The sequence below is a fragment of the Protopterus annectens genome, chromosome 1.part1 (genome assembly GCF_019279795.1).
Source record: "Protopterus annectens isolate FY-2018-M chromosome 1.part1, PAN1.0, whole genome shotgun sequence".
Taxonomy (NCBI): Eukaryota; Metazoa; Chordata; order Ceratodontiformes; family Protopteridae; genus Protopterus; species Protopterus annectens.
In genome coordinates, this window is record NC_056726.1 from 255,961,705 (window position 1) to 255,979,336 (window position 17,632).

The 17,632-nt window shown below is 34.6% G+C and overlaps 1 protein-coding gene across 1 annotated transcript in view; it reads right to left on the minus strand.

Moving 5' to 3' along the window:
- The window catches only part of FAM184A (family with sequence similarity 184 member A), a 2,724,106-nt gene that overhangs the window by 1,730,250 nt on the left and 976,224 nt on the right, over positions 1 to 17,632 (minus strand). Inside the window, exon 4 of the mRNA XM_044086971.1 lies at positions 16,946 to 17,127. Coding sequence (XP_043942906.1) covers positions 16,946 to 17,127 — 182 coding nt within the window. The remainder of the gene's footprint in view (positions 1 to 16,945; positions 17,128 to 17,632) is intronic.

Consider the following 17,632-nt stretch of genomic DNA (forward strand, 5'->3'; position numbering starts at 1 on the left):
GGCAGCCAGAGCTTTTAAGTTTTCCCAGATCTTGTAATGACCTTGATTATTGGGTCATTTTTTCTGTGAAACATCAAAATGTTTTCTGGCATAATAATCTGCTAATTGCAAAAAGATACAAAGATTAGTCAATTAATTACATGTATTTGCAGAAAAAGAACACTGGAATGTACTCAGTGAAAACTAATAGCCAAATAAATGCAATATACATTTTCTCTTTATTATAAATGATTACAAATACTACACCTGTGTTTACTTAATATTTTGACTGTGCTAACCATACTGAGTTAGACATATTTTCAAAGGGGACCCAGGTGGAACTCCTACACTTATACATATGAAATTTAATAGATTTATAACTATTAGAAGAGGTATTACAATTAGTACATATTATTGGGGGGAAGGGTTGCAGTACCTATAAGGGCAGGAGTAGAAAGCAGTTGTCCTTTTTAATTTTGTTTTGGAAGCCCATGAGGAGAGGTTGTATCTCTGCCTACAAAATCACTTGTGAACAACTTCATTAGTATTGTTTCTTAAAGAAGGGCCACATAGTTAAAATGTTCATTATTTCAATTATGGCTATTAAACTGCCAGTTACAGTGACTATCCCTAAAGAAAATAATTTGCACGCAAAGCAGCAGAACTTGCAGAATCTTCACAATCTCTTCTGGTTTTGTACTCATATACATAGAGTAAGAAATGGCAATAATCACAAACAGGAAAATAATGGATAGCTATATGTGCCTGGTATGCTTTTTAACAGTCAGTAACTCTTTGCTTACCTGTTTTTCTAGCATTGTTAGAAGAACACAGTACAGTTTTGTCTAAGATACTTTCCAGAAAAGTAGACTGACAAGGAAAGGTCACTGTAAGAGTAAATGATAATGTTTAGTTTTACTGCTTCATATGGTCTTCTACTGTGTTCAAAGTTTTTTTATCATACTGCTTATATCCCTAAGTACACTTGCATTGCTTTTGTGCCCACTTTTAATACCTTGGTTAATATTCGATGCTCATATATAGCCACCATTACAAGTAGCCCCTTTCTATTCTTGAAGCCGTTTCTGGCATTCACAAAATGTGACTGCAGTAGTCTTAGTATAATAAAAGTAAATATTTGTCTAATAAACTTATAGGTATAAAGGGATTATTTACAATTTTCTTAGGGAAATTGAGAGAAGGTAGCTTTACTGTTTAGTGACCTCTCCTTGAAGATCTACTAATTTGCCCACAAATGTACTTTTTTCTTCAGGGTGTGTCACTATAAAATAAATCTTAACGTTTGGGTAGATTCCAAAGCAGCATTATAATTTCCTTGGGAGAAAGACAAGTACAAGAACATACACAGCACAACCATGTCATACCGGTTGTATTTCTGGACAACTATGTAAAGAAACAGACTGGGAGAGGACATTATCTCTTAGCTTTTCTCTCTCTCAACCGTTTACTTTCTAGGTTTATAAAACTTTTAGCACATGCCTTTGGAAAGAAAATAACACAGACACATAGAAATTGGACACACATAAGTTTCTGAACAGCGTATTAATCCAGGGCATTCAGGTTTACGCTGTACAAAACTTGTATGGAGGCAGGACTTCCAGGACGGCTGTACATTGAGTAACTGCTTAATTTTATCTCTCCCAGTGTGAAAAAAGAAACTCAGACTAGAGAGCTAGCAGACTCATATTTTGAGGTAAATTTCAAAAACTGGCTAGTAAATGCACTGTTTAAATGCCAGCAAAAAAGAAATTCAGAGAACATGAACCAAATCAATCATAAAAGGTGAGGAAAAAAACACTGACTGAGAAGAATTCTGCAGCTGTTCAACAAAAAGCAGTCCAAGCTCCAGCTTTGGTGCAAGACATGATTTCCAGTAACCTACAGGAAAAATAAGTCAAATGTACTCAGAGCTGATTAAAATAAATGAAACACAGATGAAGTATATCAACTTAAATAACAAAAGGCTGAAAAAAATGGAAGAAGCCTTAAACAGATACTGAGATGAGGTGATAAAATTGCAAAACCAGAGGTCAAAATGAAGAAAAGGCTGGCTGTCTAAGACTGCTCAAGAAACAGAATTAGGGGACAGACAACATAGGGAAAATCTGGGATTTTCTGATGTACCAGAGAGGATGGAAGGAACAGAATGTATTAATTTTATGAAAGCATAAATAAGCAACCTGACTGGTATTCCACAGCAGTAGTTGTTAATTGAAAAGGCACATTGTGTGTATGCTCCAAAACTGAACATGAGACAGCAGCCTAGACCTTTAATAGTAAAGGTGCAATCCTACCATCAGAAGCAGTTGATTCTGATAAAACTGTGGCAGAAAGATAAAGTTCTAAAAGTGAGAGACAGTAGAGTGTTTGTGGAAAATGATTACTCACTGTACACCAGGTAGAAGAGGAAAAAATTTATTTCACTAATCAGCGAATGTTGAGAAACAGGCATGAGATTCAAACTGCTGTACCCAGCCATCTTCAGAATATTCATTCTTGGAAGGACAAAATAATTTTCTGATGCAAAACATGCTAAGGAGGAAATACAAAAGTCTCTCCAACAAAACGTGAGCTGTGAAACAGAAGGATATTCTGCTTTCTTGTTTTTCGGATAATAAAGACCACAGACAGACTGTGCCCATGCAACATTTTCCAATGTTTCAACAGAAAATGCTTGAAAGATGGAAAAAAAACACAAGAGCTGACTAGAAGAACTGAGAATATATTGAAATGAAGCAGAGGCTGGATTTGGGAGATGGAGATAAATAGGAATAAAACCAGCAACTCTGAAATTGACAAATAAATTGTGATTACAAAGCATTAATTATATTTATAAAACATGACAGAATAAGAAAACCTGGAAATTCTGGAATTTTTTGACTCTGTTAAACTTGTAGGGAACTCAAAGTATATTCCTTATTCATGCCAATAATGTTTGGAAGAACACTTTAGAGAGGGGACAGAGTTAACTATAAGTAAAACAAAATTATTCTTAACAGTGGTGTTTTTATAATGCATGATATAATCTGATACTATAAAGTAAAGTTTTCTTCGTTATTTTCAAGTGTAATGGGGATACTAAAGTAAACAGGTGCCCCTGTTTTTTTTTCTTTTCATTCTTTTCTCTTTCTCCTTGTTCAGTTTTAAGAAATGTAGGCACTGCAACATAAAAAAATAAAGTCTGGTCAAAAGAGCATGCTACAGGAAAAACAGATGTGCTTTGTCTCATTCTTCCATGGAGGAATGACTACATTAAGGCTCTTAGCTTGATCTAGTAACAGGTTTTAAGAGAAAGTAACTAAACAAAAAATAACATTGAATACAATAAAGCTTTTCTCTACAAAATAAATACATCCTTTTTGAAGTAACTCTGCATCTAGTTCTCATGTCTCCATGGAGACAATCTGATAAAGAGCAATAAAAACAAAATATTTATTTATTTCAATGGCTAGGAGATAATGTTTTCTGAAAGCACTCAAGTATTTTCCCAATCTGGGAGAGCAATAAAGATGAGAAAAAAATAGACAGCACTTAGTAGAAGCACAGGCTGCACCATGTGTCTTAGCATGGATAACCTTCATATTAAGTTAACTCAAGTTTGTGAGTGTGGTCATCAGTTTGGAAAAATTGTTCCTATTAGGAGTGATAAACTTCAACATTTGAAGATATACATTGTTTTTTTTTTGTTAGTATTAAGTTAATAGGTTTTAGGGGTGCATTGGGGTGTGTTTTTAAGGGATTTCAATAAAACAAAAAAAAGGTTTGTAAGATGTGACATAGGCTCAAATGGATATGACACAAAAACAACTCTATAAAAGATCAACCTGCCAGACATTACTGTATGCATGTAACACAAAAGCTGGAACTAGATATTTAAAAAGCTGTTACAGATAAAAGGTGAGAATAATAACTTTTTACAATAATACTGCTTTCTATATTATCTTTAAATGCTAATGGTCTCACAGATAAATACAAAAAAGAAGGAGTAGTGAACTATATTAAAAAGTGTAGACTGCAAATAGCTATGCTATAGGAGATGCATTTGGAAAGAACTGAACGAGTGAATTTGATAAAGAAAGGTTTTCAGGATAGTTATTCAGAGGAATACCTGGGACAAAAGAAAAGAGGAGCACTTATATTAATTGTAAGAGGTAATCCACTAGTGAAAGAGAAGGATAAAAAAGACAACAATGGTAGATTTGTAGTAGTAAGGGGCTAATGGAAAGGGAGGAAAATTCCAGTGGCATGCATTTATATTCCACTTAAAACTGCTATAATGGAGCTTAAGAAAATTCTGGGAGAAAACTGCTATAATGGAGCTTAAGAAAATACTGGGAGAAATAATCAGATTTTAGCAGAGAATTTTACTTATAGGTGGGACTGGAACTTGATATCCAGCTATGAGGATGTGTCTGGGAGGCTCCGAAGGGAAAATATAACAAAGGAGTGTAGATTTTTGAAGAAATACATGAAAATGCTTGGCATGGAAGATGTGAATTCAGTAGTAGGAGTTCGGACTGAAATTACATATTACCCAAGATACAAAAACTGGGCTAGGCTAGACAGAACATACATTTCACAGGAGGATATGCATTTAAAGGAGAGTTCTGATCTACATCCAATAACTATTTCAGATCATGTGCCAATAATAACTAAAATAAAAATGCATGGTAATGAAATAAAAATGAGACACTGGCGCTTTCCCACCTATTTGCTGAAAAGAGATTAATTTAAGGAATGGATGGTAGAAATTATTCAGGAGTTACTAGAGAAGATAGAAAGTTCTTCTGAAAATATTGCTAAGGAGTAGAATAAAATTAAAGTAGATTTTAAAAACAGGGTGGACATAAAAAAGGAGAAAGATAGATATGATTAAGAAGTAACAAGAATTATTTAGAGGGACTGACAAACATTAAAGTATTGCTGGGGAAACTCAGAGAACAAGAGGAGGAGCAACTGCAGAATGCTAAATAGAAAATAAGGGATTACCTCAATAATAAGCACAAGTTTAGAATGACTGCTGTTAAACAACTGTTTTTTGATGATAACTCCAGAGTACAAATACTTTTTGCAGAATGACTCAGACAACAGAAAGTAGAATGGGTTGTCACCAAGCTTAGGGAACCTATAACAAGGAAGATAACAAGAGATCCTGTAGCGGTACTAGAAATATTTTGAAATTTTTATGAAGTCTGTATAAAGCAGAAAAATATGGAAATCAAGAAAATGCACACACAGAAATGTTAATGGAAGAATTAAATATGCCAAGGTTAGACGTAGATGAGGCTTAATTACTAAAACCTAGGAGAGGAGGAGATGAGACAAATAAGGTGATATATAGCTACTCCACAAGGAAGTCCCGAGGAATATATATCATTCCTGTGGAAGTTTGGAAGCTAGGAGCAAAAATACTGATAAAGATTTGGAAGGTTTTATTTAACAGTATTTTAAGAGGAGGAGAAGCAACAACATCCAGGAAGAAAGCGGTAGTGGCTGTAACACCTAAAGAGGGTAAAGACCTACTAGATCCAGCTTCATGCAGGCCCATTTCAATCCTAAACAATGATTATACAGATATAATAGAATGGGCATAATAGCTATAACAATGGCAAAGGTGATGCCAAAATTGATATGGATCAATATGATTTTGTGGAGGGGAGGCAAATATTTGACCACATCAAAAGAAAATTGATGATCCTTAGAGAAACAGAATGTAAGAAAATACCACTGTTGTTGGTGGGTCTTGATGAAGAGAAGCCATTTGACAGAGTAAGCTGGGATTTTATGAGCAGGGCAATGGAAGCATTTGCATTCCTTGATAAAATTATAAGGTTGGTTAGGAGGATGTATAAGGGGTCAGAGGCAAAATTAAAGTGGGTGGGCTCCTCTCTGATGAGTTCTGTTTGAGCAGCGGAACCAGGTAGGTTTTCCTCTTTCCCCTTTGTCATTTACATTATATATAGAACCATTGGCAAAGAAAATAAGGGGCTCAGAAATTCATGGAAATAACTGGTATGGTAGTCAAGAAAAACTGGCTCTATTTGCAGATGATATTATCTGTACCTGGTAAAACCAGGAAAGGACACTTCAGTGTTATGTAACATTTTGAGGCAGTTTCAAATCTTTTCAGGATACAAAACTAATGAAGCTAAAACAAAGGCAATAGCCATAAATTATGTACCCACCCATGAGATTCAGCAATTTCCATATTTATAAGGACATGATAAAATGAAGTACTTAACAGTATGAAAATGACACAAAAATCTCACCACATGAATGGATGAAACCAACTCCTAGTACAAAATATAATCAAGAGGCAAAACCAAGGAGGCAGTAGACACAGCAGTTAAAATATAACTTGAGTTTAATGAAGTATGAGCGCTTTTGTATTGCTTCCACAACACTTCTTCAGATACAATAAAATTAACATCTCAAAATACTTATATTTAAGTCTCCATAAACCAATAAAAATACTAGGAAAGCTGAAGAGCCATCCTGTAATGAATTTACAGAGAAACTCTCCTTCTGAATGCTGTTTACAACCCAGGTAGTTTTGTACCTAATGAAGCTTACACTCATTCAGCAATTGGTTTGTAGGAACTTATGCATAAAAGTTATCTTTTAACTGCCATGTCTACCGCTTCCTTGGTTTCGCCTCTTACTTAACAGTATGGGTTAAAAAGGATTCTGATGTGGCAGCTAAGTATATGTGGAAAGAGACTAAATAAAAGATGATGCAAAAATTGAGAAATTGAAGGCTCTGTTATATGGGTATGGATAGCAAGATACAAGCAGTTAAAATGTTCTTAGTCTCTTTAGTTTTATACATAGGTCAGGCATATTTTAGCAACCAGAGGAGAAGTTGTGGCTAGCAATTAATAAATAGTTTAAGGATATTATCTCGGAGGGAAGGTGGCAACAGTCAAGTGGGATAAGCTGATTCTTCCAATAAAACAAGGCAGTTTAGGATTACCCTATTTGAAGGGGTATTTCAGAGCTACATAGTTAAGGCCTGCATACATAGCACAAGCAGAAATCTATAATTCAAAGTGGTAAGGGGTGATGATGAAACAGGGGGAAGCTCAAGAAACAATGACAGACTGGAATTTTTGATGCAGATCCCTAAGGAGAATAACAATAAACATACAGAATAATATATTTATAAAGCAGCAAACAGTATTTTAAGAACTAAACCAACACTTGAATGAATAAAGGCGATTATGCTGATAGGAATGTCTGCAATTAGGGTTACAGAGAATAGGCAAGAGGGGGCTAGAATTTATTGGAGAAAATTAGGAAAAGAACCAAGGTATTGGGAACAAATAGCGATAGAAAGGTAACAGAATGGGAAGAGGACAAGAATTTATTTGGACTGCAGGCTAGAGACTGCCTTCCTTATCACGGATTGATATCAGAGTATAGGCAAAAAAGAAATAGATGGATCCTAAGTGAAAGACCAGCACTGGTAGAGTTTTTGGTAGCATCTAGAACAGAAGTTGCTGTTAAAATAGGAATAATTAGTAGACCATACAAAATATTGCAGGACAACTATAAGAATTAATCAGAGGAGGTTAGAAAGGATTGGGAAGAGAGAATGGATAAGCAATTCACAAAGAAAAAATGGGGGAATATATCTATGTCTCCTAAATATGCAACAAAGTTTAGAAGATTTAGGATCTTTGCATGAAAGTGTTTACATATATATTTTTATACCCCAACTAGACTCCAAAGAATTTTTCCTCAGGCAGACAACAAATGTTGGAGGTGTAATGAGGAAGAAAGAGGCAATTGGGAACATATTTTTCTGGGAGTGTAATGAGTTGGCAGACTTTAAAGATTCCCTGCAGATTACTCTGTCAGAGATACTGGGTGAGCAAATTGGTGTAACTAAGGAAATAATTTTTTTGAGCTGTGATACAAAATCGGAATTGCCTAGAAATAGTAAGGCCTTGCTGAGTCTAATCATGGTGGCTGACGAAAAAGCAAATGGAAATCAAATTCTAAACCAACTGTACTAGAAGCAGTGAATATAGTAACACATAAAACAACTGGATTTGGGATCTTTAGAAAAAAGGGTAGAAGCTAATTACATAAAAAAGAATGGGAATTGTGGGAACAACACATGCATAGGAAGAAAGGGGTTTAAAACAAGGCAGGATTTGAATGAGCTATGTAGTGTTTGACAATGACTGATTAGATTATAAGTGATGTATAATGCTTGCAACTAAAATTATGTCAATATGGTTTGTGAGGTATATAATGTTTGAAACTAAAATTATGTCAGTATGGTTTGTTTTCATTCATATAAACATATTATTGCCCATGTCATATGTGATAACTTAACAAAGATGTTCCTTGTTAAAGAAATGCAGGGCATTCAAGAATTAGACCTGATCACTACAGATCTACTTGTGTTTTGTGGTGTTGTGTATAACAGATTATGTAGCAGCTTCAGAAATGTATTGTGCAGAAACATTTCCTGAAAATGCTGCAGATGTAGCTGTTGTCCTTGTGAAGTGCTAACCTGATATTAGTTAACCAGTTAATTATTGAAAACAAAAGAACTAGACCTCAAGACAAAGTGCAAGAAAGAAATCTCTTCCACTTTAGAATACATTTTTTTATATCTCTTGGCTTCTTTCAATATATTTATAACTTGAGTGGAAAATAAGTTGCTGTTTATGCACTTCAGATTGACAGTGTCCAGGTTTTCAGAATGTGATGTAGTACCATTGCCCTGTTGTTGTGTCAGTAAGGGCAAGGGCAGAGGTAACAGCCATAGTAAAAAAGTGATCCAGCTCATAAGCAAAGAATGCCAAGGTTGTCATGAACAAGACGGAGCTATTAGGATTAAAGTGGTTTTACAAGTTTTGCTTTTAACTATGCATTCTGTATCGCAAGAAGAGGAGGGAAAGTGTGTATTGGATTGTGAATCCATCTGGTGGAGTAAGACTCTGCTACCCAAACTGTTTTGTAGAATCAGAGGGCAAATGTGTTATTTTAACACCTTTATTAAATTATCATTTAAAACACAAACAAACATACATTAACAAAAAAGAAAAAAAAAACACATTTACATTTTTCCATTTGCAAACATTATGCATCACATATCTTTTCTTTTCTGTAATTATCTTCACTCCAGCATTACATAAATTGCTGCATTCCTGCCTTCCCTTAGATCTCACTCCTCCTGAACATTTTTCTGCATGCATTGCTCCCACAATTTTCAATTACTTCTATGTAATTTGCTCCTTCCCTTTTCTAAACATCCCTCTTCCAGTTCTTTTATCTGCTGTATACTATTCGACACTTTAAATGCAGTTGATTTAGTTTTTGATTTCCATTTTCTACTTTTTGGCAACCAGCAAAAATAAACTTAATAAGGCCTTACTATATCTAGGCAATGCAGATCCTGTTTCTCAGCTCAAAAAATCTTATCCTTAGTTACAGCAATTTATTAACCTAATGTTACTGACAGAGTACTCTGTATAGAATTTGTAAAATCTGCCAGCTCATTAAATTCCCAAAACACATGTTCCTCGTTACCTCTTTCTTCCCCATTATACCTCCAACATTTGCTTCTATGAAATCTGCTAGGAGTATAAATATACCTATGCAAACACTTCCTAGCAAAGATCCTAAACCTCCTGGATGTTGTTGCATACATGCGAGCCATACATACACTCTCCCATTGCTCTGTAAATTGCTTTTCCAGTATCAATTCCCAATCTTTTCTAACCTCCTTTAATTCATTCTTATAGTTATCATGCAACACTTTATATGCCTTAGAAATTATCCTTATTTTTAACAGCAGCTTCTCTTTCAGATTCAGTCAGAAACCACACCAGAGCAGGTCTTTCATTTAAGAAACCCATATCCATTTCTCTTTGCCTATACCCTGATAGAATCCCTGGTAGGGAAGGTAGTCTCTAGACTGCAGTCCAAATGGCTTCTTGGTCTCACTCCCACTCTTTTACTATTCCCTCTTCAGTTATTGGCTCCCAGTACTTTGGTTCCTTTGCCAGTTATCTCCAGTAACTTCCAGTCCTCTCTTCCCTATTTTCTGTACCCGTACTTGCAGTCATTCCCTATTGGCAAAATCTCCTTTCTCCATTATCATGTTGGTTTAGTTCTTAGAATACTTTCTGCTATTTTATGAATATAATACTCTGTATAATTGTTGTTATTCTCCTTAAGGGTCTGCATCCAAAATCTCATTTTATCTTTATTTTTTCAGCTCCCCCCTCTTCATCATCATCACTTTCCATTTGAATTATAATCTTTTGCTTTTTTTTTTTTTGTATAAGAGTCTTAAATGTATAGCTCTAAAATATTCCATCATATCAGGTAATCCTAACTCACCTTGTCCTATTGGAAGGATCAACTTTTCCCACTTAACTCTTGCCCTCTTCCCCTCCCAGATAAATTCCTTCAACCCTTCATTAATTCTTGCCTACAACTTCTCTCATGATGGTAAAAATATGCCTGACCCATATATAAAATGAAAGTGACTAAAAACATTTCACTGCTTGCATCTTACTATTCATATCCATAAACAACAGCTTCCACTTTTTCAGTTTTTGTATTATCTTTTTAGTCTCTTCTCACACATCCTTTCATTGTCATAACTGAAGCCTTTTTAATCCATACTCCTAAATACTTCATCCTATCATGTCCCCATAAATATTGGTATTGTGGAATCGATTTGTATGTGGTACAAAGTTTATTTCTATGGCCTTTGTTTTAGCTTTATTAATTTTATATCATGAGAAGACTTGAAACTATCTCAAAATGCTCCACAACACTACAATGTCCTTTTCCTGATTTAGTAGGTATATAATAATATCTGCAAATAAAGCCACTTATTCACCATATCAATTATATCCTTGCACTTCTGAGACTCTTATTTTCTTTGCCAATGGCTCTTAATATAAAGCAAATACCAAGGGGAAAGAGGACACCATTGTCTACTTCCTGTGTTCAAACACAGCTTATCAGAGAGGAACCCTCCCACTTTAATTCTTGCATTTTATCCTTCATATATCCTCCTAATTAACCTTATTACTATATCAGGGAATGCAAATGCGTCCATTGTCTTACTCATAAAATCCCACGTTGCTCTGTCAAATGGTTTTCATTCATCAAGACTCACCAACAACAGCAGTATTTTATTACACCTTCTGCTTCACTCTGCATCATCCATATTCTATCAACTGTTTGCCTCCCCTCCACAAAACCGCATTCATCCATATCTCTTTAATTTTGGCAGTACCTTTTCATTTCTTTTAGTTAGTATAGACAGAAATACTTTATATTCATGGTTTAAAATTGAAAAGGGTCTCTATGAGCTGGGTGTGATGGGTCTTTAGCACTCTTAGGTGTTACACTCACTTTCAAGCTGTTGGTGCTTCCTCTCTTTTTAAAATACTGTGAAACAAAATCTTCCAGATCTTTATCACTTTCTTCTTTCCCAACTTCCAAATTAAAACAAGAATACTATCTGTTCTTGCAGAATTTCCTGAAGATTGATTATACATTACCATATCTCATCCCCTCCTACCTTAACTGTTAATTATTCCGCCTTGTCTTCCATAAATATTTCCATCTGTGTCCTTTCCTCCACATGTCCTTGCTTTATAACAATGTTCATACATTTTTCTGGAATATATTTAAAACTATTACAGGATCTCTGGTTATTTTTCTTGTTATAGGCTTTATATATTTGACAACAACCTTTTCTTATTTTGCTACCTAAGTCCTTGTGCTCTGGACTTGAAAACTATTTGCTCAAAATCAATCTTTTTAAACTTATTCATATTATCCAGATACTCGCTTATTTTCTTTTTAAAACTGTGCATTTGTGCAATACTTTAACGTTTGTCACGCCAAGCAATTCCTATTACTTCTTAACTGTGCCTCTTTCTCTTTTATTTCTATCCTATTTTTAAACTCCATTTTCATTTAATCCTACTAACTAGTTATACCTTCGGAAGATATTTATATCTTCCCTAATAACTTTCAAATAATTTCTACTACCCATTCCTTAAATTACTCTCTTTTAAACAGGTAAGTAGAAAAGTGCCAGTGTCTCATTTTTATACCTGCATGATCTATCTGAAATTATTTGATTTCTATCAAAGCTTTCAAGTAAATGTCAGTGTTTCAGTGAAATATAAATTCCTTCTAGTCAAACCCAGTTGTTGTCCCTTGCAGAATTATATATAAATGCTCTCATAGTTCTTACTATTGAGTTTACATCATCCATACCACATATTTCTCTACATTTCTTCAAAAATCTACCTTCTTTGTTACATTTTCCCATCTAGGTCCCAGTGATTCATCTTTGCTGTTGCAAATCAAGTTCCAGTCTCCACCAGTAAGTAATATTCCCTGCTGAAAGCTATTTCTCCCAAAATTCCCCATAATAGCAGTTTTGGTGGAATATATGTACATGCCAGTGTAATACTCCTACCTTTCCAACCACAAATCTACATTATATTTTCCCTCTTCTTTCACTATTGGATTATTATGCCCCATTTCCTTTGTCTATGAAATTATGCTTTATAGCCATTCTGAAATCCTTTGTCAAATTCCCATGCTCATTTTTACAAGTGTATCTTCTACAGCATTCCTATTAGCACTCTGCATTTCTAATATAATTCAATGTTCTTTTATCTTTGTCTGTACCTGTAAGGCCATTTATATTCCAATATAATATTGGATAGCACAGACATTATGATAAAAAGCTATTACTTAAACCTATTATACATGGCAGCTTTTTAATGTACATTTCCAATTTTTATGCTATACACACCTACTAATATTTGGCAGACTGATCTTTTCTACAGTTGCTTCTTCTCATCACCATTTACCATTTAAACCTATGTCATACTTTCAAGACAATTTGTTTTAATGAAAACCTTCAAAGAAAAAAAAGTACATTTTCAACCCCCGTCCCCTATTAATTTAGAACACACAAAACTGTGTACATATTCAAAAATGAGGGTCAAGCCTCCAGATTGCCCCAAACTGACAGCTGCACACACAGGCATCACCTAACCAAAAATTGAGGTTATCCATTCTAAAGTGCACGTTGAAGTCTGTGTTCCCACAATTCTTTTCTTAGCTCTATTCCCCGTCTAGTTGTGAAAATTTGCTTGTATGCTTTCAGAAAATATTAAATTTATCCCTAAGACAAAGGTGAACTGGCTATCTTTAAAACTATATTTTACACTGCTCTCTATTAAAGGCATTAAAGTACTGAGGCTGCTATGAAGGTTGCTACCTCTTGTTCACTTCCCATAATTTCAAACTTTATTTTTCACTGAATCCCTCAGCAAAGAATGCTCAGAACTCTAAGATGAATTGCTTGCATCTGCTGGCAGATTGCCTCCATGGAAAAATAGTCAGCAATGAACCTTTGTAAATTTCATTAAGAATAGAATGTACAGCTGCATTCAGTTGCAGACATCTTAACTCCTACTGAACATTTGCTAATAGAAAAGACAAGCTAACATGTTTGCAGTTGTAAAAAAAGTTACCATTTTCGCTGTTTTCATCATTTTATGTTATTTTAAAGCCTACTTGCGACAACTGTTTACAGTTTAAGCCAAAGGCATTGATATACACACATTCGCCCTTGCAAAAATAGGAGAAAATATCTAATTCTACATACAATATAATCACAGCACCCCAACCACAACTTAGCAACCTAAGATTACAGCAAATATTAAACTTGCCTTTTTCCAGTTCTTTTTCTTGTTTCACTCTAAAGCTTATACTTCTTACAAATAAAAAAGTACTTATTTGTTTTAATATTTTTAACACATATGTCAATCACTGAAAAGACTCCTGCTACATTTAAAACACCCCTGACTACACGCAAAACAAAACTGATTTACTAAATATACAATGCAGTTTATATCACGGAATGTCTTATATAAATACTAATAAAAACAAAACAAAAAGTGACTTACAGTTATTTTTCCCCTTTTAGTGTCCTTCTAAAAATTAATGACAAAGTGAAGTATATACTTTACAGTCCATCCACAAGTTTAACAAACCAACAAAAGTCCAATCTTTTTCAACCATTTTTTCTTGCAAAGCCATACTTCACAAATGTGACTGATGCTTTACAGCCTTCCATTTATTCACTAATTTCAGTACTGCTGGTCTTCTTCCTGTTCATCTCCATCTCCCAACTCTGATTCAAGTTCAAGGTATTCCTAATTCTTCTAATCAAATCCTGTGCTTTTTTTCTGTCTTTCAAGCATTTTCGTTTGGAACAATGGAAATGGGATCACTAGCAAGTTCTCTCTATGAACTTTACTGTTAGAAGAATAAGATGCAGAGTCCCCATCTACTTGCTGGCTCACGTTTTGTTGGCTAAAATTATTTTTTGTCCTCCTTAGCCTGTTTTTCATCAAAAAATTACCTTGATTCTCCAGCAAAAATAGATGAAGTCAGCTGGATACCGCAGCTTGAAACTCACACCTCTCAGCATTCCCTGAGTGCTGGGATAAATTTGATTCTCTTCTGTTTGGTGTATAGTTAATAATCATTTTCTATAAATACTCTGATATTTCTTGCTTTTAATACTTTGCCCTTCTGCCACACTTTTGTCAGGATCAACTCTTTCTGTTGGTATGATTGCAACTTCGCTAATATAAGTTTTGGTAGCCTTCTCATGGCCAGGTTTGGAGCATATATTCCATGTGCCCTTTCAACTAACTCCTGCTGTGGAATACCAGTCTACTTGGTTATTTGTGCTTTCATAAAATTAATACAGTTTGTTCCATCTAGTTGCTCTGGTACTGTAGAAAATCTCATGTTTTCTGTGTATGCTCTGTCTTCCAACTACTTTTAAACAGCTCTTCTTGATAAGCCTCATACTCATCCAACATTTGCTTCACTTCAGTGTCTGATTTTTGCAGTTTTTATCAGTTCATCTGAACAGCTAGTTAAAGCATCTACTATTTTTTCAACCTTTTTGTTATGTGAGTTCATGCATTTCTTCACTGTTTCATTTACCTTAATCACCAATGAGTTCATCTGATTTACTTTTTTCTCCAAGTTACAGGAAGCCATCTCTTGAACCAAAGCTGAAGCCTGAACTGCTTTTTGTTGAACAGCTGCAGAATCCTTCCCAGATGGTGTTTTCTATTCACTTTTTCTGTTTGATTTTCATTTAGCCTTTCCAAATTTCTTTTTTGACTGACATTCATGCAGGGTACTCATAGCCATTAACTGCATTTTACCTAAAACAATTTCAATGGCAGTCCTGTTTCTCAGTTTCTGTTTTCAGACTGGAAGAGCTGAACTTAATCTGTTGATCAGTGTCCAGCTATCATGGAAGCAGAGGGCAAATGATATTGACCTGGATATTCTGTAATGAACAGGTTCACTTTTTTAAAGATCCACTGATTGATTCATTTGAATGTGGTACCAATAAATAACTTAGCAGTCATCCCCATGCTGCTCTGTTTTGGAGCTGTGCAACAAAGTACACAAACATTTATGAATGTCACCCTATGCATATAAGTTCTTACAATTCACTCCTAGATTTATAAGATCAACTAAGTCTTTCTCATGTAAGTGTTACATGAGGAACCAGCAGAATGCAAGAAGACATATACCACAGATCTTTTAAAAATTGCCTTGCAAACAGAAAGGGATAGGGGAATCCTAAGTATAAGTCCTACTCTTGCTCAACCGATATTTTTGACAGAGTACTCTGTAGGGAATTTTTATAGTCTTACAACTCTTTACTCTCTCAAAACATATGGTTCCAGTTACCTATTTCTTCCCCATCATAGCTACAATGTTTGCCAAATTACTACATTTTAAATGATTGTGTATTCTCCATTGTTGGAAGCATTTTAACAGGACCAATTGATTTTATGCTTGTTTTTCTAGAGCAGTGAAAATGTTCATCACTACTTTACGATGCCTTTTAGAAAGTTGTTGAAGCTGAAGGAGTCGGTGAAGACTTTAACACCTTTATTAAATTATCACTTAAAACAATGGCAATATACATTTATATATACAAAAAAACAGATTAACTTGTTCTCATACATTATGTATCACATATGTTCTTTTGTATAACTATCATCAGTCCAACATTAGATAAATTGCTCAATTCCTACCTTCCTGTAAACCTCACTCATCCTCCAAAACATTACTCTACATGTATTATTTCCACAATTACCATTTATTTCTATGTGATCTGCTCTTACTCTTTCCTGAAGATTTCACTTCTATTTTTTTGCATCTGTGTTACAATATTCAATACTTCAAATACAGTTGCTTTAGACTTCGATTTCAATTGTTGAGCAATTATTTTTTGGCAGCCACCAGAATTAAACTTAACAAGGCCTTAGTATGTCTAGGCATTTCAGATCCTGTGTCCCAGCTCAAAATAATCATTCTCTTAGTTATACCCATTGTTCACCCAATATTTCTGACAGAGTACTCTGCAGGGAATTTTTAAAGTCTGTCAACTCTTTAAACTCCCCAAACATTATGTTTTCAGTTATCTCATTTTCCCCATCACATTATCAAGTGACTGATTCCCTTTCTTCATTTCTCCTTTTTGGAGAGATATCTGTTCCATCTTCTGCAGTGTGTCTGATGCTAAGTCACTTAAAGGTGTCATGGCATTTGGCAAAAGGATCAAAAAATACACAACTTCAGGGAATGACCTGCACTGTTGTACATCAATATCTCTAGGGCAAGAAAAACATGGAGAAAAATGGTACCGCCAAAATAAGCTAGATTAGCTGCATTTCATGGGTTAGTTCTGGGAACTTTGCATGTCCCAGAAGTGGAAAGTGACTAACACACGGAACTTCATTGCAAAGAAACTGAAAGAAAAATGCAAGGGAAAGAACTGATTCATTGCTGAAGTACTCCAAACTTTGCCATCTAGTCAGTTAATATGCATTACCGTCTGCAGTTTTTGAAGTTGTTCCTGCTTCTGTTCATCCAGTGTCTGATTTTTGTTTTGTAGAAGCTTTGTTTCTTCCTCAAGATGCATTATCTTTTCTTTCATTTTTGATTTCTCTGCTTCCAAATCGCGAATTTTAGCTTCATGTGTCATCTCAGTGGCCTGAAGCATTCCAATGTGACCTGTAGCAAATAAAACAGTAACATTTTACTATCTTTTAACAAGGTACCTGTTACTCACATTTCTATTGAGCTGTTCAAATGCAGGCAATATTTGTATAACTGCCTGAATATTCACTTTTCATAGCTGTCTTATGAACTGTTCTTATTTATGAATCTAGAATACAATATATTATTAAACACATCATTAATAATACACAAATACTTTTGACCATGATTGTATTTTATAATGCATACAGTTCAACTAAAATATATTACTTTTTTAATATTAATAGTTTTAATATCATTTGTTTGAAAACAAAAGCCTACTTTCTAGCTCCTGTTAAGAAAAATGTTCATTTTAATTAACATTTCCAGGGATGTGAATATTACAATATACCATCTACAGTATAGCTGTATCCCCAACATTTAAAGATAGTTTGTTAAACTCTGTCACACTAATCCTCACTCAAATCAGAGAATAGGCACCAAGTCTGCCTAAGGTATCAAAAATGATTTTACTTGCCAG